Source organism: Cydia strobilella, chromosome 5 (genome assembly GCF_947568885.1).
Source record: "Cydia strobilella chromosome 5, ilCydStro3.1, whole genome shotgun sequence".
Lineage (NCBI taxonomy): Eukaryota > Metazoa > Arthropoda > Insecta > Lepidoptera > Tortricidae > Cydia > Cydia strobilella.
In genome coordinates, this window is record NC_086045.1 from 9,381,138 (window position 1) to 9,406,315 (window position 25,178).

The window sequence follows — 25,178 nt, forward strand, 5'->3', positions numbered from 1 at the left end:
TTTCATAAAACGCGTGGCTAGATTGCACCTATGGCGTAAAGGCCTAAACGAAGGCGTTAGCGCGGAACCGTTGCACTGGCCGCATCGCGCCGATGCAACTTAAAGAGATAAGAAATCGCGGCAAATGAACTCCAATTTCATTCTATTTGGAAATATTGACAATTTAGATCGTCAACTGACAGTATAATATAGCCTATCTAACCTGTCTAAATGTAATGATGGCTTATAATTAATAATATTATGAATCACTGTGACATTGAAATATTTGGTTAAGTACAATGTACCTATTTTGAGACGTTTATTACCTGTAACTTTGGTATTATTAATAAATATTTGTACTTGTATTTGTAACCTAATCTGGCTACTAAGCTGGAGATGTTGTGTTCGAAACCCGGTAAGAACAATTAATTATTCAGCTAAATTAATCCGTTTTCATAGTTTTATTTCATGAGTAACTATCGCGGTAACCGAAGACAATATTATGGTGACTAACTTTAAATGTTATACCTGGGGATGGATAATTGGATATATGTATATACCTAGTTACCAACTTTTTTGGAAATCGGATTTCCGAATCAGAGAGGAAATAACACAGAACGAATCCCGCGCTAGGGATCCTTAGGCGCAGTTAGAAATAAACACGTTTTTTCTTCTTTTTTTTAACGATATGGTAATGCTGTTACGCATACGCCCTGTGGCCTAGAGAGGCGTCGGGGGTTATGTGGGACTCCCATTTCCCATTCCTTTCTCTTAGCGACAAAAGGGGGAGAAGTCCCACTAAACCCACATCGGCTATACCCCCGCATTGCAAGTAAATAAATAGCTACATAAATTGTACGGTCGCAAATCAGAAATCACATTGCAGTAAGAACTGACGTAACAGATACGAGTACGATAGCCGAGCAGATACACTACGCTGACTATGTAGGTCCTCTATACCCTTCACGTCTCACTCTTAATCGATATAAACACTAACATCAAACGAGGTAACACATATGTACTTACGTTGCAGAAGTAACACTAAACGTGTAGTAAGAGCGTCGTCAATTCGCGTATCTCCACTCACGTATCAATCTCAATTCTACATACATTGATGATATTTACGAGTAGCAATTAAAATTATTGTATTATGTGTATTAGAGTTATAGACACAGCTCAGTAGGCCTAGCACATGATTGGCGCGACAGCATCTCGCGGCGAGATAGACTACCCGTCTTTTTCTAACCATACGGGTAGTAGTCTATCTCGCTGCGAGATGCTGTCGCGCCAATCATGTGCTAGCCCGGCTGGTAAGAAAGCACATCAAATATTTTATGTAGGTATTTCATAACAATCAGTCAGATTTATATTATATATATTCTCATTTCTTTTATTTATTTTCTTTTCTTTTCCTTTTTTAAGTATTTGATATGTTTTCTGAAAGAGCTACGTATTTGTATGGTTTGATGTAGATATATATATTTTTCATTTCTCATGCTCTGAAAGAGGGTCATTGTTGTTCTAAAAGGTGTGCAGAAAATGATACGCGTCTGCACTAGAGCATTTTACGTTCGAAGTACGATTTTTTTGATTTTTTTACGATAAGCAATTCAAATTTGAGTTTAAATGGATTTGTTATACAATTTCCATTCTGATATTTGACTCTCCATTCCATAAATAATGATACTTTTGCCTAAATTGTTAACCGAAAGTACCCTTAAGAAATACTATAAAAATGTATACTTGGTCATGTTTTAAAAAAAACACATGCATTTTACTTTCCTCGTATTCGAAATGAAAAGTAGAGTGTTTAACTCGGGTGAAAGGCGTCATTTCAGCCTCGGACTGTTGGCGCTCTCACTGTGTTCGAGCACCAAAATACCTCGGCAGAAATGAGTGCCTTTCATCCCTTGGTTAACAATCTACTATTTAAATCAAATTTCTACAAAGAAAAGTACCTACTTATGTAATTGCATGAATTCTATAGTAATTTAAATTGCATTTTTTCTTATTTACTCGTAATGCATGTTAATTATAAGGGATGTAATATTTAAAAAAAATGTGTCCCGTCGAGTTTATTGCCGGTCCCATATTGGGATACCCTCCTCCAATTGAGGGGGAATTTAAATCTTCTCGAGACAGAGGTGAAGGGTTAGAGCCGGCGTAGCTCTTTTGACGTTCATAAGCGCATTGTAAAATGCCTACTTGAATAACAAACTATCTTTATCTTCGACTACATTATATGACTCAAAAAATTCTCACACTAAATTACATTAATATTCAACGGCCGCTTGCTTTGACTTGACATTGTGGTTCAATACTCCACTAGTGCGTTAAAACAATGAATTCAAGACAGCTTCAAAGCACAGTGCGTGAGTTCATAACGTGACCATGTGAATTCAAATCATACTGATTTCAGATATGAAAAAATCTGTCTTGGAGGTACTTTTAAGTGGGTACTTATATAATGAATAGTGGTTTATTGAATAACCTTAAAGCGATTGAAGGCTGAGTGCTAAGTTAGACAATCTCCATGGAGGCATGTGTTGTGTTAAGGAAATCTTCGAGCTCAAGCAAGATCAAGGTGCATTGATAATTGAATCAATTTGAACTGCACTGAAGCCGGCCTCGGAGATGTTGCCGACAGAGGGATTAACTAAGTTTATGACTATGTTGTCGGGTACTCTCTTAGCGTGCAACAAGTTTGTTGGGAACATCTTGAGTGCTTTGAAATCAGTTAAGCCATATAGAACAGCTCAAGAACAGTTTCAATAGTTTCATATGCTTCGCTAAGCTAAACATTGCAAAAGGGTTTATTTAATAAATGTTCATGATAATAAATCGGCAGCTGAATTTGGAATACTGGGGGCGTCGAATGTTAATATTATCTATGACTTTACAACATAGTAATAACTAGAAAACACAACATTTTAAAATCTATTACCTATAAAGCATTTAATTTAACGTTAAACGTAGTGTATGTATTAATGTGAACTGAAAACTTTTATTTCTCTCCTCCACTCGATGGTGTATTTAACTACATATAATTATGTCACAATTTTCCTTTAATATAAAAATTTGGAGTATCGCTCGCAGACGTATCTGCATGTTAAAAAAATGATTTTAGTATGGGTTAGCACATTGTTACTGGTAAATTCTCAATGCAACTTGAGACTCCGGTGCCGTTAAAAAGATGTAATCGTCTTACGGTAGATGTCGCTTTTCGCCACCCCAAAGGCGTGTATACATAAGGGAAGGAATGGAAAGATTTGCAAGGTTCTGGTAGGCTTCCGTAGCTCAATTGGTTAAGAGCAACGCACGGATTGCGGAGGTTGCGGGTTCAAATCCTGCCAGAAGTGTAACTTTTTCCATTTTTTCCTTTAATATAAAAATTTGGAGTATCGCTCGCAGACGTATCTGCATGTAAAAAAATTGAATATAATAGTTACAAATAGACAATGTTGTTATGCACAAGGATGGAAAGATGGAATAGATTGTAAGCCTGCAGTTTCGTACAATATTTTGTAATGTTATGATTTTATCTGTGAAGCGGACGAACTAAATTAAAACTACATAGTTTTTAAGTATTGGTTGTAATACAGTATTAAGAATTATGCTGTTTGTAGAGGGGCTCCCACTCAGCTCCCAGTCATATACCTACATATTTTGACCTATAACGTCATAAATCCAACTGTATCTATTAGTTACCGAGATACCTAAAGCCTTTTAGAGTTAGACCAAGATAAGTCTGCAACGATTTTGATAGCACACGCATTACAAGTGTTATTTATACGTCATAATTTCATAGAAGTTTGACGTTTAAAATAACACTTGCACTGTGTTTGCTATCAAAATCGTTGCTGACTTATCTAGGTCTAACTCTAATAGATTCGACAATCTGACGAGGGGGTGCGGTGTAGGCTTAGTAATAGTATTATTCGCTTTACCTATTATAAATAATAATTTGCCTTTCTTTTATAGAAATATCCAAATTTAAATGAAATTCAAATGTTTTTTCAATTCGCAGGAATTGATTTTCATAAACTGTAGTAGTTTTAGTTTTTATCTTCTGTAATCATTATATTTTTTAAATTATAATGTAACCAGGGACCGGACAACCCTTTCCGCGATAAAACCCTTTCAATGGGCGACACTTAAACACGGCTAACACATTGAAAGGCTTTCCCTTTTGAACTGCAAGCCCATTCATACCCTTACCTTTGACTAACCCTTACCGAAAAGCTAACCAAAAATAAGGCTAGCTCTTAATAAGGGTTACCCTTATCTTTAAGCGCTTTTTATAAAGGTTTCCCTTTGCGTTAAAGAGACAGGATTAGTATATATCTACGGTAGTGTATGAAAAGGAAAGAAAATACGTGCCTAGTCAAAGAACGCCGCCGTCGCCGCCGACGATCGCTCGGATTCGAAGTAATGTGTGCTTTATGAACAAGGTAGACGACTTAAATTAGCACGCTTATATGCTAAAAGGGAAACCCTTTATAAGGCTAACCCTTATAAGCAATATGCAAGGTGTTGGTGAGCGGATGATAAGGGTTTTCTAAGGGTATTTGGGCTACCGATTACTCAAATGTGGTAGTATTATATAAGGGTTTTTAAAACCAAAACAAAGGGTTTCGTCTGGCAAAGGGTATGGTGAGTTAAGCCTTATGCAATACCCTTATAAAACCCCGATAAGGGATAGCGGGCCGGTCCCTGAATGTAACCAATCTAACCTACTTTATACGTAAAACGTAATATACATATAAAGCTTCTTTCTACACATAATCTTATTTATTGTTATATTATAATAGAAAGATACCAAAAATGTTTTACTTACCAATGTTTGTGACACCACGTTGTCATTACAGGCTTAATATTGTTAGTACGTATGTTTTTTGTGCGCTAATTATTTATTGGGACATAAAATGACAATATACAGTAAAATTTAAAAGTAAATAATCTAACTAATAAATAAAACTAAACTACGTGCAATAAAACTAAACTATAACTACTACTACTATGCTATTTTAAGTAGCATAAATTATGTATACAATATCTTGACATCTTATTATTAAATTATTTTCTTAATGGCTTTTAATAGTTATTTGTGCAACAAGAGAGGATTGTTGGTTTTTCTTTGCGAGTGTTTATTTTGAGTCCCGAGAAAGCGAAAGATTCTAGGTTAGAATCTTGAGCGTAGCGAGGGACTCAAAAACACGAGATGTAAAATAACTTTGCTCTCGTGTTGCACACATAATTTTTCACTTCAGTAGTGAGAACATATTAAAGGTTAAAATGTAATTCGAATTACACATAATATTTTTTTTAATTAAAAGTATGAAGTGGCAGTTAACGGCCTTCACAAAATTAAAAAGCTACTTTGTTTCACTCCCTGGAGTGACGAAAGTAGGCTTGTTCGAGCTGCTGAGGTGAAAATAAATATTTACACGACATCTATTTTGTAATTTGACTTTTTATATAAAATTTTAACTTATCGATGTTACTTTTATTTATTCTTGGACATTTTATTATTTAATATTCACTTTTAACAGAAAAATTTACCCACTGTTTTCATTTCTGTCGTAATATTTTTTACATAATATTTGTCGTAATATTTTTTGTATTGTTAAAATAATACATCAATCATCATCAAATAAAGGATTTAATACAATAAAACAGACATAACTTGGGAAACTCTACCAGGCGACGCCATTCCGGCGATGGCTATCTGTCAAGTCCTTGCCGCGCTATAGTGATGTATCCATTTCGAATACCGATTGTATAGCTGCATTCGCGAAAGCCTCATATCGGTTATTAGTATATATGTAGTACTTTTATTTTATGTTAAAATTATGAAATTGACAATTATTTGCATGTCGTGTCCTCGACTGAATACTGATACATGTAAAACCTTTTTGTATTGTCATCTTGTACCATACGTATTCTGGCAAATAAAGAAATTCTATTATATTTTATAAATTCTATTCTATTCTATGTATGTTGGTTTGTTAGTCAGTGTGAGTCAAATCTTGGAAGCTAAATTTGACCCACTTCCCGATATCCGATTAAGCTGTAAATTTGCATACATAATTATGTTAGTCGGGTGACAATGCAATATTATGGTACCATTGAGATAATTTGATGACGGAGACAGCTAGGAAGTGACCATAGGAACTCTGTGATGAAACAACGCAACCTAATTGTGTGTGGGATTTTTAGAATTGTCTCGATGAGTATTAGTTGCCTGTAGTAAAAAAGTACAGTCCGCGATGAAAGCTTGTACCAATAAAAACTGGCCAAGTGAGAGTCGGACTCGCGCACCGAGGGTTACGTACTTTTTAGTATTTGTTGTTATAGCGGCAACAGAAATACATCATCTGTGAAAATTTCAACTGTCTAGCTATTACGGTTCATGAGATACAGCCTGGTGACAGACAGACAGACGGACAGACGGACATCGGAGTCATAGCTGTCATAGTAATAGGGTCCCGTTTTTACCCTTTGGGTACGGAACCCTAAAAAGGTTAATAAATGACCACGAGTAACTCCGAGATACGAACAATTAACTATAGTATAATTAGGAGTGCGTGCGATATATTGTGCACTACCATAATATATAAAAGTACTCTGATCTATAAAAACGGTCGAGATTCTCAGTAATTACACCTCGCCATGGTAGTAAATCAGTGCAATAATATTTCTCTTTAGTATCAGGTATAATTGGATCGCAATGCGAGTAGCATCTATGCGGAAGAACGGGAGCAGCAGCTCTTGTTACATTCTGTGTCTTATTCCAAGAACGCCATGGGAATGTATGCATGCTACTCAGAGTAAAACCTCCAATCCAACTAGGCTACTAATGACGTTACCATAATTCAAAATAACAATTAAAACATAATTTATCTTTAAACTACTAATATGTACCTATAGTTTGTAAGTAGGATGTTTAACATTTTCTCCATATACAAATGAGGCATAGGAGGTTAAGTGAAAAACTTGGAACAAAGGCTGGCGTGGTTGGTGAGCTATTTAGTATGCATTTGGAAGGGAGTCGAGGCGAGAGCAATAAGTTTGAGCCCGCGATTTGCATAGATTGTGGCGGCGGCGCGGCGTCGGCGCGAGCGCGTGTTTGGTGATTTACTCGAGCGGGCGCGCGGGCAACGCCCGTCCCGATAACACCTGCACCGCTATTAGGATGAGACCTTAACAATGAAACGCTACTTCACAGCAATTCAGGATTTGTATCGATGAGAAGGGTTAACTTTATTTTACGGGATAAGTGGCGTACGCGAGGAGAGGCCTATGCTCAGCAGTGGGCGATAGAAGGCTGATAAGAAGAAGAAGAACTTTATTTTATTCATTATTAAACGCTTTTGAATTTTAACAGTATATTCATAACCAATTAAGTTTACAGTAGGCTGTTAGCCGAGTGAAGGAGGCTGCTTGCGGTTAAATTATACTCATTTACTGCAGCAACAACATCCATGGCATGCGCAAAATGTTGCCAGCGACGATTAGCAGAATTCCTACCTCGCAACATATGTACAAATGCTAAAAAACAAGGTTCTTGCGACACATGTCCATATTTATGAGTGCCTAGATGCGTGCTGTTCTGTTGATTTGCCATTTACGTTTCTTTTTCTCCGGTGTGACGCATTACCGCTTAGGCAGATAAAGGTAGACCAGAGACCAGAACCCCAGCGATACGTATTTGCCTATATATTATTTTAATAAATGACTATATATCGCTCTGCATAATTGTATACAACATACAACACATACATAACTGTATGAATGTAATGCTTTGATTAACTATTTCTAAAACTCATTTCTAGTACCAGGTAGAATCTAATGACTTCTGCTAGGTACTTTATCGCGCAATGAATTAGCTAATGGTATTGCTGGTGAGATTAAATAATGAGCGGCTGTGAGACCGCCGCCGCCCGCGGCGCGATCCACGCGGGGTTGTAAGTTGCAACACCAACAATCACCGGTAGCATTTACTATGCGGGTCATTATAAGGTGCAGTTGCATTCATGAAGAATTGTTACCACTATAAACTATTTGCATAACAAGAGAGAGTTAATTAACGTTACCATTTTGCGCTGCACAAAAGGTTAAACATCAAAATACTATGTGTCGCTAGTCGGTGCAATATTAACTAAGTTGAAAAGTCGGTCGCAATATTCTCAACTATGTTATAAAATTAATTGCGTAGGTGAAAAGCGTTTATTATAATAAAACCGTCCAAGTGCGAGTCGGACTCGCGTTCCAAGGGTTCCGTACATTACACAATTTAAACAATGTATTTTTATGTGAAACGTGAGTGAAATGTCTTTAAAAACCCTGTAGGGGTCGGATCAAAAACTAAGTAATTAAGTCCGACTCACGCTTGACTGCACATTTCTAGTAGGTTTTCCTGTGATCTATAGGTAAAGATCTATTTTGTGTATTTTTTCAAAATTTTTGACCCAGTAGTTTCGGAGATAAAGGGAGGGAATGGTAATTTTTTGCCTACTTTCTTGAATAACTTCTAAACTTTTGATCCTAAAATTATAAAAAAAAAATATTTGACATTCTCACAATGAGCTCTTTCATTTGATATGTAACATGATATAGTTTGAAAAACTTTAATTATTGATTTTCTCATTTACCCCCCCAAAAGTGGCCCCAGAGTTTAAAATTCATTTGTTTACGTTACATATCCGTCTTTGGGTCACAAACTTACATATGTATACCAAATTTTAACTTAATTGGTCCAGTAGTTTCGGAGAAGTTCGGCTCTGACAGACGGACAGACAGACGCACGACTGATCCTATAAGGGTTCCGTTTTTTTCCTTTTGAGGTACTAAACCCTAAAATTGTAGACAGAGAGATTGTAAATATTGAATGACTAGTTTAACCAAGTTGAAACATAATATCTCCGGGCAGTTTCTTAAAATCCATATACTTATTGATAGAAATGTGATTGATAACTTATTTGAAGTAAGTACATATTTAATCTATCTATTTTATTTCTATGGAGTATTGCTTTTAACTCTATTTATTTTTGTATTCAATAGTTCGGTAGAGTGGAATAACATTGTGAATGATCTTCAAATATAAACGATTAACAAAGCAAAATCAATCAACCTGCAAAGGTAAAGGACATTCGTCGATCGCGTGAAGTAAACAGGAATAAATTGGAATTAAAACCCTAACTGTGGATACTGGACAGTCGTCGCATCGCGTAACGCGTAACAGTATTAAAGGCATCAGCAGTTTACGGGCACTGTGCCAACAACGGTCACCATTCCCACAACTTCCGACGATATCATTCTACAACCAATAATCAGCCTGTTCCATATTCATTCCGGTACCTAGTAATCAATGCCATCGATAACGTGGCATTAAGTGGATATACCTATACTTAGAGGATATAACCAAACGGAGTAGCCATTAACAGGCGTTCCCCTCTGTCGAAACTCTATGACCAATGGTCATACACATTGTATGGACTGACGTTTAACTGACATTGCTATTTTTATGTTCCGCATACATTTGACGTTCCCCTCCCCCGCAAAGATTGGCACTGTTTTGTACAGAAAATTACAAACAAGGCGTCTCCATTTGGTTATATCCTCCAAGTACCTATATTATTGTCTATCGAGAACTTTGTTTGAAAAAAAAAAAAACCTACCTAAATATTCGAAAACATCAAACATCAACTCTTATATAGAAAATGAAGTGAGTATAGTAACTAGTGACAATTAGTAGGGTAAGCTCGCATTATTCGGTGACACGCCTAATTCGGTGATACAAGTTTTTAAGCATGACACCCAGGAAAGCTAGTGAATTAAGGCCTTTTAAATGGGACCTCACGGCTTCACGGCTTCGGCGGCTTTGCCGTGAGGCCCATTTAAAAGGCCCTAATTCACTAGGTTTCCTCGGTGTCATGCTTCAAAACTTGTATCACCGAATTAGGCGTGTCACCAAATAATGCGAGTTTACCCTACTTGTACGTATACTAATACGTATGTCCCCTATCCCCGTACTCCCGTACAGAGGGGGCAAAATTTCAAAGTCTAGTTACTAGGTCAAGTGGGGTATCTTTTGAAAGAGCTCAAATTGTACATTTCAAAACAATTTTTGTTTTTTTTTTTCATAGTGAAAAAAAATTTGATTAAGACGGTTAATAATCTACATATAGGTACAAGATAAATATAACTGCACATAATGTTAAAATAAAGTCATTAAGTCGAAACTAACTTGTTGAGTGTAAGTAGGCCGAATCGATCACGAGTCGATTGGAAGTGTTGAGCCTTTACTCCGCCTCGCCTGTGCCGCCTTGTCGAAGGATTGTTAAAACTATTTGATCTTTAACCTCTACTCTGATGCCCATCGCACTATTCTACATATTAATTACTACTATGTATTTATAAAAGAAATATTAAAGCCAGGAAATTAGAAGGGAACAAAAGATATGGCACATGGCGCAAAACTTGCGACGGAAGATATGGCGATCGCGCGGGTTTTAATGTTTTACCTCAATAACTCTGAAAATATAATTCTGCTAAAAATTTTGCTCAATCTGGCTGTATCACTAGCTATTTTTAACCGACTTCAAGATTTCAAAGGAGGAGGTTCTCAATTTGTTTGTTACTCCATAACTCCGTCATTTCTGGACCGATTTTGAAAATTCTTTTTTTGATTGTAAGTATATACATACAGATTGGTCCCGTTTTTTTCAAAAAGCAGTTCTGATGATTGGATCCCTGAGGAATCGAAGGAACTCCTCAAATGTTAAAGGCATACATATAGTAATTTTAGTATTTTCATCAACAAATCAAGCACTTACATTTAAAAAAGTGACATTTGATGAAGTGGAACTGCTAATGATGATCAGAACGGAACTCTTCAATGACGCATAGTTCACGTTTGGCGATTTGTCCTCTTCGTTATGTTTGTTAAGCAAGTTAGCTTTTCAAGAAACATTTTTGTCAAGCTCGAGTTCTGATAATGGGATCCATGAGAAATCGAGGGAACTCCTCAAATGTGAAATTTTTGTATTTTTATCAACAAATCCAGCATTTCCATTTTAAAAAGTGACATTTGATGAAGTGGAACTGCTGATGATGATCAGAATGGAACTCTTTAATTACCCATAGTTTACGTTTGGCGATTTGTTCTCTTCCTTATGGACCCAGACCTAAACTTGGACCTGGACTCGGACCCGGACCCGGGTCTGGACATGGACCCCAACTCGGACCCGGACCCGGACCGAACTCTGACCCAAACTTGGACCCGGACAGCCGGACACGGACCCGGACTCGGATTCGGACCCAGACCCGGACCCGGAAATGCTACTAGAAAAGTTGGTTAGGCGGGTGGGTGGGTTTTGAACTGCGATTTTCACAGAACAGAACTGCTATCAGAAAAGTAGGTTAGGTTAGGTTAGAGCTGTGACCATTACAGAAACGAAATGCTATCAGAAAAATAGGTTAGGTTAGGTTAGAACTGCGACCCTTACAAAAACGAAATGCTACTAGAAAAATGGGTGGTACCTCCTTTTCTACATAATTAGGCAAAAGATGCTGTCTTTTTCATTTCATTGTCTGGAATCTAAGCGTGCACCATCAACAATAAGTAAACTTTCAGCTAGATCATCCATTAAAGTCGGTTTTTTTTTCTTAAAAATTATATACTAAAATTATACTGCCATGGTATGCAGGGTAACGATATACAACTGAAAAATAGAAGAAAGTTACGGCCTGATTCGAACTTTAAGATACGTCAAAAACTTGCTAAAGATACGACATGGATTGGATCAATATCGTATTTTTAGCAAATTTTTGACGTATCTTAAAAATTCGAATCAGGTCGGTAGACTTGTTTTAGTGATTTTTTTCTACCGAGACAACTTTAACCTTTTGCGGTTTTGCTAAGAGTCTGCCCTTGCAAATATGGTCCACTTTCCGTGTTAATTTATTCGTTGCATTTGCCCTTGATTAAAATGTATAAATTTAATATTACAACTATTATTTTGCGTCAGTCCCCTCTTGTTAAAAATTAAAACCGAGAAAGCGCATTAAAACGGTAAACATTATTCTATCGTTTCTAGAAATGTTGTATTGACAAGACAAGAATGATTTCCGGATATTATTGTTTTTATGTTAAAGAAATTGTGTACCGCGGAACACATTTCCGTATTAAAAAAAAAAAACTGTATCCTTCCTCCTTTATGAGTGCAAACATACCTACTTGACCTCTTCTAATCTTCATACAAAGCCATTTGTAAATTAAATAGAAACTCCAAAAAAGCTATTGGAATAATGGAAAAAGTCATGTTTAGCAGCTCATAAATAATTCTGAGACGTAATTGTCACGCGTTAAGTTGTTCTACAACGGTTAGTTTAGCGTAGAAGACATAAAAGACATGACGTAAGTACAAAGGGTGCTGGCGTTGGCCTGTCAAACGAGAAGTTTTTATCGGGTGGCCTGTCGGCGTTGAATAGGAATGAGTCTTGAATAATGCATGTGTGCCAGCCTAACCCCCTTGCTACGAAACAGCGGTGACCAATGTTTCACATGTGATGGAAATAAGGGAGCTCGTAAGTTACTTAACATTAGGACTAGGACTGGATGAGTTAGTTATTGATTGCATTTGCGCCTTTTTGTTTTTACTTATTCCGTTTTATGTATGCCAAGGAGGAAGACGACAGAAAAGCTCCCTTGAACTTAACGTATTTATTTAGAAAATATCTGCCGACTAGGAAGTTGAATATTGAATATTGCAGCTCAATTTTATGAAGTAAAAGCGTATAAACACGTGAAACCACCCAGTCGCGCTACCGGGCCAGTTTTACTTCCTGCGCCTTTTATCTATTGATCTTGAAACTTGATCTACCGCTAATTTTAGAATTTTGTAATAAGTAGCGTATTCATAAGAATCAATTAGGTACATAAATATTTAATATGGCTATCGGAATGGTAGGTAAGCAAATACCTAAGTATATCACCTACCGGAGTCTATTCTTGACGTAACATCATGCACGAAAAAAATAGACAAAATCTAACTATGTATTTTAATAAATGGTTTAAGTCTCCTAGTTGGGCAAGGACCGGACTCCCCCTGCTGATATCGGTCTTGCTAGTAAGAGCCTGTTAAACAAGAGCCGAGATGGATTAGTACTTGCTTATATGTCAATAAACTAGGTTAAATGAGTAGTTTTTTTAATGCCTATTTCGTGGAAGCTTCCCAATGCATCGAGCTTGTTGTATAACGGAATATTGACCCCACTTCAGCATGTGATTGGCAAAGGCCTAAGCTTTTACGATACTGGTTAATGTGTGAGTTAAATGCAGTGAGCACGCAAGTTAGTGTCACGTATCTACCTTAAATGATAATAACAAATTCAAATGTATGATTGTACAAGTTTTTTCTATAACCAACAAATTGCTTACCACTATGTTTATCATAAAGTTTATTTGTTTTGTTTGTCACCGTCATGGTAACGAAAATATGACACCATCAGAAAATGATTTTTTATTTATATTATATCATACAATTATTTGTTGTTGATAATCAATTAGCATCGCATCGGCCCGTTATATTGTTTAAACAGTGTTATGTTTGCTCGGTTGAGCGTCGCGGCGTGGTGAATGGATATTACAATGCCACGGTGCGAAAGCTCGATCTGCGCTGCGCCCGGCACAATGCTCATGTTTGCGACATCGCCTTCGTCAGCTCAATGTGTATCGATCTCCTAAAGGTCAAAAGCTAAATACCAGCATTTAAAGCAGCTTTGAACTTTAAGGACTCAAGAAGCTTTTCATAGGAATGTGATGATAGCAGTGTCTTTTAGAAGGTATCGTCTATGAAAAAGATTATCTTGTTCTTCCTCCTCAACCACAAAATTAACGCTCACGTGGCAAACTAGTTCTAAGAAGTAAGATATCATAGGAACTAGATTTTTAAAAAGCGTCTGTAATTGCCATATGACCTTCTATCCCACTCCCACTACCGATCGATGATAAACTGATAAATATTAAAACCGAACAAGTGCGAGTCGGACTCGCCCACTGAGGGTTCCGTGCAAATTTGATTTTTAGTATTTCTTGTTATAGCGTCAACAGAAATACATCATCTGTCAAAATTTCAACTGTCTATCACGGACATCACGGTTCATGAGATACAGTCGGTGACAGACAGACAGACGGATAGTGGAGTCTTAGCAAAGATAGATATAACTCCGTAATAGATGTATACAGTCTAAGGAAAAAACTTGCCTCGAAAATCAAGAAAATTTGATTCTCGTTAAGAGGGCGCTACTAGCTTTGGCTTACTGTCGTATAGATGGCGTTGACGGTTTCGTTTGTTATTTAACAATTTTAACGCATATTAGTGAAAGAACATGGGTCAAAATCATAAATTTATCCTTATTTAAATACATTTTATCGTATTTTTATAAATATTTATTTTTAGTTTTAAAGTGTGTCGACAGATGGCAGTGAATTTACTGGGGTTACAAAATTTACTATGACAGTACCGCTCTAGTATAAGTTACTCTATGGTCTTAGTAATAGGGTTCCATTTGTACCCTTTGGGTACGGAACCCTAAAAATAAGTTCCGAGCAACTAACTAATCGAGTATAATAACTGACTCCAAAACATGTCGCGCGAGTGACTAAAATTGCGTGAGTTAAACCGTAAAATTAGTTTAATGTTAGTATGACTCACGACAGTTTAAATTCGATTAGGTATGTATTAATACGAGTATATGTATATTTCTGAGAATACAACGTTGTTCTAACGTCGTGTCACAAATAAAAAGTTTGTATCATAAGACTTTTTGTAAGCCAACAATCAACTGGAACCACTTGATAAAACACCTCTACAGTCTACCACTCAATATCAGAATAAGTAAAAAAAATGTAAAAGCTTTTTTTTTATTAAAGTGGAAGGTGGAAGGTAAATAACAGTATAGTGAACTTGATGAAGGATTCAGTCAGTCCATTGTAATTTATGGTAATAAAGTTTGCTATAAGGCTCTCTGTCTTTTAAAGCATACTGAATGTAGTTACAGCATCGTGCCAATGAAAAAGAAAGTTTGAATATACTTACCCAAAATTAGCTACAGGTGCAATGAATCATAGACTCCTTACGTTATGTTGTAGATAAAGAAAGAAAACGTCAATGTTATCTAGTGTAGAGACGAGCGAATACAATAAGCTTCGGCCCACGCGCACGGTGAATCATGCGCGCGCCGGTCTATACAACGAGAACATCGACAACAGCTAAAACATTACCCACTTTTGGACAAGTTTCCTTTCTCTTTCTACACTTCCAAGTGCACCGCGTTCAGCGTCATGCGTTACAACTTGAAGAATTATAAATGAATCGTTACCGCTGATTCCAAAGTCAATGTCATAACTTCATTCACGGTTTACTATTTACTTATTGTTATATTTGTTATGTAAGCTTGGACAAATTCTTTTAATTCTTTTAATTAAGTTGCAAGTTGAGATACGCATTCAATATGAAGAATCAGCAATGGCAAGACCTAATTACGATCTTACCTATTCGGAAACTCGAATGTTTATACATGAACACGCCAAATGGCACATGACCTGTTGGCATTATGACCAAGAAAACGTTATTTCACCTGGGAGCCGCATTTTGACCAAATTAATAACTATAACATAAAATAAAGTCACTCCTGAAGTCAAACTGTCGCTCACTAAAAGGATGTGTTCTTCTCTTGACATTCCTGATTAAAAAACGTTTCTTAGAAGAATTTTAGATATAGACATTAGATAGTATAAAATCTTGGAGTCGTATGCTCAAAGTTGACTAACTCAATTAATGAACTCAAAAAAAGAAGATTATTGAACAACAACAATGAGTTTCAATCGTTATGTTATAACTGTACGTACATACACATACATAGTTCATATTAATTAAACCAAAATATTACTTTACACATTAATTGTATTGTCGCATAAACGTCCAGTTATTGCAACCAAAGCGTGACAGAGTTGAACGGGTGACCATGAAGTGCGTAGAGCGGCGGGCGTAATACGTAGAAACGGTGACTCACAGAAGAGATCTCAATATACACACCGCCGTGCAACCGAAAGGGACACAATTATCAGGAACCGGTTTAAGATTTCGAGTTTCGATCCGATATGCTCCTGTCTGTGCCAAGTCGACTTTGCTTGAGTGGAGCAGGGGCTCACAAATCTCGGAGAAGTTGTAGATCATTATTTTTTATTTTATTTCGCTGGACACTTAAATTAAGATTGATTTTTACGGCTCTGCCGGTTGGAGCTGCCGTCTTCTGTCGCGCTTCCACTAAATGGTCATTAGCGTGTTTTATTAGTCACAAGTACCAATTGGTTGATATCACTTATTTTAGATTGCTAATGGTTTGGTAGTCAAAGATATTATTATTATCAGGGTAATACTTTACCCCCACCACTTTCTTTATCAAAGCAAGGTCTGTGTCACGGTGATGTCACTACTGCTTCGGTTCTCTTATCTTGACGCTGGTTGATAAAACACAGCTTAGTTAGGAATGTTCTGAGAATTATGTATTAACCATAGTTATGCCCCTTATTAATATAATTTGACCATTTTTCATTTATGATTATAAAAGTTAGGAGCGAAAAACAAATTCCATACACAGTACTAAAAGCTCAGACAGAACTCTCACAATATACATCAATTTGCGTAAAATCTACTTACTAAATGTGACGTTTTCAAGTAAAAGGTACCACCAATTGTCGCTTACCATAAGGACGAAATTTGCTAGTATCTTTATACGAAGTGGTACCTTCTGCTTGAAAACGACACACAGGAAGTTCAGAAAAAATATAAACTTTCCGGAGAGGAAAATGGGGACTATGTTTGTTTGGAGAAGCGGTCGTTCACTTTCCTCTTAATGTATCAATACATTATAATAACCATATTGATTTTTCCTTTTTTATTGTAGAACGCACCACATTAAAATCTATAATTATATACCGCAACCGACAATCCAAAAATGTGGGTTTGAATACAAAGATGGCCAGAGTTGATCACAGTTCATTTTTTTTATCTGATAGACATCTGTATATTAAAACATTTAAGTAATTATTACGGTTAAAAGTATTGACGACAACAACGCAACGGCACATTAAAATTCGGTTCAATTTCTAAACATTGCTGAAATAACATTCGTCGATATAACATTTTACCGAGAAAAAACAACAAGCATTAGACGCACAGCATAGGCATCGACACTTCAGACACTTGTCGTTGTCGCGTGTCGATTATTTGACTGGTCCGGTGCACTGATCGCTAAAGAAAGTCTCCGCACGATAACAGGAATTTTCCGACTCGGTGGAAACGATCGCGCCTCGGTAGTGAATCATTACGTGTTTTTATCTCAAGCGCGGAGAAACCTCACATGTTTACATGACAATAATAAAGTACGTACATCGCTACTCACTTCGTAAGCTAATAGGCATCAGACTGCATCTTTTTTTTTTCAAAATTAAAAGACGTCTTAAAACATAATTAGATCAAATTAGTGAAAGTAACGTCAGTCTGGTAAACAGAATAGATTTTCGTCTAGTTTGTAGGAGAGCTGTTTAAGACAACCAGCCGCAGGCGCTGTATAACAGCGGAACAAGGCATATTTATCGTGAGCCAACAATCGTTAAGGCTACTGTTATTACGACAGCGCCGGGACCGGTCCGACCACTTCCACTGCCGAAACGGCGCCCAACAGCCTTTACACGAGATGCTGAGGATCCATTTCAATCAAAGAAGCCAGCTGCAGACTCTATGAATAGCTATCATATCAGGTTGCTTTCTCTCCTTATCGGTGTGTACTTGTGTAGTAATAATTTGGATTGATATCTTTCATCGCTAGTAGGTAACTGATATCACATTGCAAAACGATCACATGTTGAGATATAAGATTTACGTTATAAATAAACATTAAAGTAGCTATATTAACCATTCTATTCGTATAATATGTTTTTTTATTACCTTGTGGGGCTTCTAAAAAAGAATACAAATTGTATTCTTTTGGACCCGTTTTATCATTTCGCGATAAAACTGTAAAATTTTATCGATGTAAATTGTAATTGCCTATTTTGTAAAATGCCATACGACTAAATAAATAAAGTGGGGCTTCTCAGCCTCAACTATGGAATTCAGTTTTCATGAAAATTTACAAAAACTAAAAATGGGGATATAAAAGTGGGGGAAAAGGTAACTTCTCGGCGTGTTTCTACTTCTTTTTTTTTCTTATAAACATAAAAGCTATATGCATGCCAAATTTCGTGCTTTCTGCCGGAGAGGACCATACTAAATCGGGCTAAGGAGCCGCACTACACTACTAATAATGCTAAGATGATAATTATAAAAAAGGTTTACCAACATTCAATACATATCTGTTTTTTTTTAATAACGAATTTATACTTACATACTTTTTTGGCGCGCGAGATTCTTTTTTTAAATTACCAACATTCGTTTTTATTTTTTATTTTCATCAATTCAAATATTTGTAATTATAATAAACTGACGCTAACGCAATATTGTAGTTTTTATATCGGATTGTTAGGTACCGATGCACATGGTTCATCAAGGACAACTAAATAATATATGTGCATGGGCAGATTCCAAAACCTTACTAGGTTACAGTTGTCTCGATAGAAAAAAAATCACGAAACTATGTCTGATTTTTCAGTTGTAAATATAAGTATAGTTGCATACCATTAGTAGGTAATTAGGTAGTATAAAATAGGTAGTAATATAGCCGAGTGACGTCATAAGCAAATTTTTAAATACTAATTATCAGAGTACTTATTAGCAATAAAGATATTGAGTATTGAGTATATTTTCAAAGTTATTGAGGTAAAACGTTATATCCGCGCGATATCTAGTGAATGCTAGTTATATAGGGACCACCATTATTCAATTTATATTCATAAGAGATTCATAAATTGCCTTTTAATTAAATTCAATTAAACTAAGATTACATTTTGTATTCATTCACATTATCGTTAACAGTTTTGACTGATTCACGGTTAGTTTCACTAGACTTATATCGACCGGCATATGGACCGTGATTACCTTTTGTATTGTTTTCGAGCTCCCGATATTTCGACGCAGTTACATGCATCTTGTTCTCGGGTAACAAATAACGGGAGCTCGAAAACAATACAAAAGGTAATCACGGTCCATATCCCGGTCAATATACCTAAGTCACATTATCGTTACTGTGACGATGAGTATAAAAGCCATATTTCAAATGTTTCTGCTCTAGTTATATTACGTTAATTACATGTTCATCCACGCGCATCTACCATATCCCCATGAATGAGTCAATACCTAATGCGACTAAATTAATGTGATTATCCAATCATTGGCAACGACGACCAAATCTTCCCACACATGCCTAAATTATCACACGTATTAGTGCCAATACTGTCAATAGGTGTGTGATTGATAGCTGCTGAAGAGGTAAAATGATGGCTCTTCGTGAAAGGAGCATGTTCAATAAAGATTATCAATGCAAATCGAAGAATAACGCCAAACTGTTTTCGGACCGCAACTTCCTGTGGAGCCCTGCGATTAACCGAAAGCGTAACGCTCTGGCCACTGAAAATTATCGTGTTGCGTGCTCAAGATTGGCTTGCAACTATACGAATTTAGAAGTGGGTAATTGCTGTCGAAATTCAACGCTGGGGGGTGCACACCTGCGGGTGCGCGTTCATTCATGGGAGCTGCGAGAGGTCGAGAACAATCCGCGGCGGATAATAACAGTTGGCTTTTCTTAGAAAGAGTAGAGCGCGAAGGCTTTGGCGGAGGGTGTAGGCGTCTCGCTCGCACGCCGGGCGAGGGAGCGAGAACGCGTGGGCGGGGCGAGCGGTGTTATGTCACGTTGGCGGTGGAGGCGTCCAAAGTGTCCCGCTTGCATGCTGCGCTCACTGCATCTGCAATTCCCGACTCTTTATTATCAATGCTTGTTTAAGGGCTTAAGGTCACTCGCGGGTAAACACCGTCAAGGAAAGGTAACCAACTAGCCGGCTCCAATTTGATTTATTTTAATGTACGAGTATGTATATTAGACTTATAAGAAAGTCATTTATACAGATACGTCTGCGAGCGATACTCAAAATTTTATATTAAACGAAAAAATGGAAAAAGTTACGCTTTCGGCAAGCCCGCAATCCGTGCGTTACGCTACCCCAAAGGCGATAAGGGAAGGAATGGAAAGATTGGCGAGGTTCTGGTAGGCTTCCGTATTTGGGAGAAATTGTCCTCAAAGGTATTGAAGTGACTACCTACTTACTACTACATACTTGGCTGCTATAAAAAAACCGACGAAGTGCGAGTCGGGCTCGCGCACGAAGGGTTCCGTACCATTACGCAAAAAACCGGCAAAAAAAATCAAGTTTGTTGTATGGGAGCCCCACTTAAATATTTATTAAAATTTTATTCTCTTTTTAGTATTTGTTGTAATAGCGGCAACAGAAATACATCATCTGTGAAATTTTCAACCATCTAGCTATCACGGTTCGTGAGATACAGCCTGGTGACAGACGGACAGACAGACAGGCAGACAAACAGACAGACGAACAGCGGAGTCTTAGTAATAGGGTCTCGTTTTTACCCTTTGGGTACGGAACCCTAAAAATTAGTCTGTGGAAATAGTTCAGTGCTGAGATTTACCTAGGTAGTGTTTATTTAATTGAAATTAAAAAACAAATATTCTTCCAAGATGTCTCAAGGGCTCTTTCGCGAGTCAATACAATATTGATTTGTACCAGCACCTCTACATATAAAAATGTATGCAGGGGTGCTAAGCTAATAGTTTTGCTGACTGTACATTTGCACTGCATCTATGTAAGTACTTCTACATTCTCAATTTTTACCTTACACTAAGTGCAGTGTCCAATGTTCATCACATCTCCATTTGCATAAAAGTACCTACCTATATAAAAGCCATAACTCTATTATGTCAGGTAGTTAAGTTTTGAAATTAAAGGCATTCTAAATCCTGTGTAACCGCCTCGAGCCAGGGGTAAATAAGTTATGACTTGAACCTACCTAACAATTTTTTAATGTTGATAAAAAACTGTAAATACAACACTAAAAATTTATCTATACCTAATAATAGCCCTGTGCGTTATGGAACATAAAATATGTTTGTAACTAGGTATCGTATAGCATAATAAAGAAATGGCACGACTTAGTCGCACATGGCTATGGCGCCGATTTTATTACACCAGGCAATGGTGAGTCGACGTTTATAAATCATAATTTTATGGTTATTCCCTGCGATAGTGGACGGTTCTAACCCAACGTTGATGCGAATATAGCTCATGGCAAACTGGTGTATTGGGTTTGACGTTTTATTAGTTATTACACTTATTACAAACTTTGTTGATAATACGTTTAAAAATAAATTAATAAAAACATCATTTATGGGTCGGCTTGCTATTTTCTCGTAAAATAACAAGTTCAAATACGACGGGTATACAATAGGTAAATTAAAAGATAGACATTTCGATCTACCTCCTCAAATATCTAACCGTTATTCCTAAAGGATTGATCGCGTTCTCTCAAATGGTTCCGGGAATGGGGAGCGCATTAGTGGTATCTAATTGGCCAATTAATTAGAACCGAGTTCACTACAAACTGAGTGAAGCCATTAAGCCAAGTGCAAATGTACTGAATTGCCACTATTTGTATTAGTTACTCGCAAGGGTAAAGTCAGTGCGAGCTAAGGGTGTCTTCGAGGCCGGTTATTTCAGAAACGAGATTTGTAAGGTTTAGAACGACTTCAAATCAAACATAAACAGATGAGGCACGTGAAGGTACCCACTTATAATATACCTAACCAAAACTGCTAACCGAAACCGAATATTAACGAGAATATACAGGTATAATATACTTAATAGGAAGTCCCAACCTACTACCTTGTAATGTAACATTTTATTAATGTAATAAAGTATTTTCATTTTCATATAACAAATATAACCTAACGTACCTATTGGAACACTGTAGTTATTTTATTGTCAATTTATTTTTTTACAATGTTTACCAATGATCACCTGATTTTAATTGTACATACAGGATGTAATCGTTAATTAAAGCCCCAATTTACATTGTTGCGGGATGTCCCCACGACTTTATTGCCATAATATTTGTATATGTTTTTAGATTGGAATATACATTATCATTTTCTTAGATAATGTAAAAAATATATTTAAAACATCACTTTTCGGTAAGAACTAAGTAGCTTACAAATCGCGTCTATAATTCATGTTGGCATTATCAGTAGCATGACGTCACAAACGCTTGACTAAGATTAACAATGATTTCGCGGAACCGGTGTTTGATAAAGCCCGCCTCGTGATAAAGAAATTGGCAAGAATAACTTGATTAAAAATAGTAAACAGCTCTGCCACACCATGCGTAACAACCGTTGGTATATGTTTGCATTTAGTTGTTTATAGGCCAATCAAATTAGATTTTTCAAATAATTTTAATATATTTGGTCCTAAATGTGTGTAAACCGAGTTTTCTCCGTCCTAGGAAAGTGTGCATAAATTTTTGCTCTTTTTCAGTTTTTTGCTTGTGGATCGAAAATGGTACGTTCTACGAAAAATTTGTTCTAATCATGTGAAAAATTGTTATCTGCGGATCTAAAAAAATGGCTGCCACTGAATTTCATATTTTTTTGGGTGAAATCATGTTAAAAATCCGAAAACGCCTTTTTACCAGATTCTGATCCACCTGACCTTGCTGGTAGTGCCATTGTAATTGATGGTGGGTTCCTTCTACATCGAGTGGTTTGGCAATCCAAGTAAAAATTATCTCCTAAGGCTCCCATAATGTATGCACACCTCTTGGGATGGAGCAAACTCGGATTACGCGCATTTAGGACCAAATGAAAGTATTAAAACGATTTCCAGCTTGCTGATAATTAATTCCTCAAGACGCTATTTTTGGATGTAATTTGATTGGCCTATTACTGTATTTTTGTGCAATAAAGTAAAAGTTCAAACTACGAGTAGTATTATAGACGTTACGCGTTTGCTGCTGAGCTGAAAACATTAATAATGAATTATTGTTAAGAGGAAAATAGACGACCGCTTCTTCATACAAACGTGGTCCCCATTTTCTTCTCTGGATATCGCTTGTATGCAAAATATTCTGAAATATTCTTGGCATCAATAATTGTCCTTATATTTAATACAAATTCATAGTAACCTGTTGCAAGATGGCCATTATAATTGCCAATAAGGCCAAACGGTAAAGGTGTTACTACTGAGAAGAGCTCCATACCTAAGTGTTAGACATTTTGCCAATATAGAGGCACCGTATCATAGGTACGCATAGCGTAGCTATTGTAAACATATATTTTGGGTGAATAAACGATTTTAAAGAAAAAAAATATCAAAACTTCCGTGAGGCACAGACGTATTTATATATTAAAATGGCCAGACATATTAATTATAAGTGAGTGACCCGTTTTAAACCTGAATATTTAATATGTTAACAAAAATAATATCTACAATTTTACGTTGAAATCTTACTGTCATTATACATATTATTATTAAAATATCACAATTAATCCATAATTCTTTAATTTATGAATTGATAATTCAGTTAGGTATGTTTTTTGTAAGTTTATATTATACCTAAGGTCTATCTCACGCAATAACCCATGGATGTTATATTATGACTCATTGATTTTTAATCGATTAAATATTAATAAAATATAAACTTCTTTTAATTTTTATGAATGAATGAATGAATGAATTTTTTATTTGCTAGAGACATGGTTATAATTATACAGGTGTTAACATAGTTTACAATAAGTAGAGGTGCGTTCATATCTCGCCAACACTGGCATGCAAACAATATTACTTGTTTTTATTGAACGACAATCGCCGACTATTATGTAAAAGGTGATGTTAGAAATGTGTCTTACCTAGATTAGCGTAGTATCCAGCAGGATGCATCATGATTGTACCCAATCACCGCAGATACGATCCCATTTGTCACTTACCTAAAATGAACAAAAACATAATGTAGTAAAAACCTACAAAGAGGATATAATAAGATAGAGTGGTACTGTCATAGTAAATTTTGTAACCACTGTAAATTCACTGCCATCTATCGACATACTTTAAAACTAAAAATGAAGATTTATAAAAATACGTTAAAATGTATTTAAATATGGATAAATGATTTTTTTATTTGCATTTATTCATTAATCATTTTTATATGATTTTGACCCATGTTCTTTCACTGATATGCGTTAAAATTATAAATAACAAACGAAACTGTCAACGCCCTCTATACGAGAGTAGGCCAAAGCTAGTGGCGTCATCTGATCGAGAATCAAATTTTCGTGATTTTCGAGGCACGTTTTTTCCTTAGACTGTATCCATCTATTACGGAGTTATATCTATCTTTGGTACCTACAATTGCAGCCAAACAATTAAACAAAACAAAATAATTACACAAAACAACACTGTGACTGTGTAGTGTTGTGTTCCTGCCGGTGAGTAAGGTTGCCAGAGCGCGAGGGAGAGGAGTGTTAGGGTCGGCAACGCGCATGTAACTCCTCTGGAGTTGCAGGCGTACATAGGCTACAGAGACTGCTTAACATCAGGCGGGCCGTATGCTTGTTTGCCACCGACGTAGTATATAAAAAAAACTAATTATTTGCTGATCGATAAGGCAGATTAAATGAATTGTCATAACATAAACGCATAATACTACTATGTTATATTAGTATATAGTATTCGCCGGTAAAGCAATAATTATGTTTACAGCAGCTCGTTATTAATTACTAGCTATAATATACCACATAAGTGGCATTTACGTTATCCGATGCTGCGACTGTGTGAAATGGTAATCCGCATCCCGCCATGTTGCATTATTCGCCTACATTATCAGCGCCGATGTGCATGGAATATTCGACATAGGGGCAAAATTCACGGTGCAAGGGTTGCATATTCGGCCCGAGGCATGCGGAGGCGAGCACACGTGGCTGCCACGGCTGCCTGCCTAGGAATCTGACCAAATGCCCATCGGAGCTCGATTGTTAGCTAAATAGCAACGCTTTATTTATGAGGTATACTGTCGACCGGGGGAATTTAGGAAAAGGGATATTTAGACCACATTATTAAGAAATATTCTATT

At 36.5% G+C, this 25,178-nt stretch overlaps 2 protein-coding genes across 4 annotated transcripts in view; one reads left to right on the top strand and one right to left on the bottom strand.

Annotated features, from left to right (window-relative positions):
• The window catches only part of LOC134741701 (troponin I), a 443,517-nt gene that overhangs the window by 261,077 nt on the left and 157,262 nt on the right, over positions 1 to 25,178 (top strand). The gene's annotated exons all lie outside the window — the stretch shown is intronic.
• Positions 1 to 25,178, bottom strand: part of LOC134741679 (protein scalloped) — a 73,961-nt gene that overhangs the window by 26,859 nt on the left and 21,924 nt on the right. For both annotated transcript variants that reach the window (XM_063674551.1, XM_063674553.1), the window contains exon 2: positions 23,959 to 24,036. In XM_063674551.1, the coding sequence (XP_063530621.1) occupies positions 23,959 to 23,992 (34 nt within the window). In that variant the 5' untranslated portion in view covers positions 23,993 to 24,036. The remainder of the gene's footprint in view (positions 1 to 23,958; positions 24,037 to 25,178) is intronic.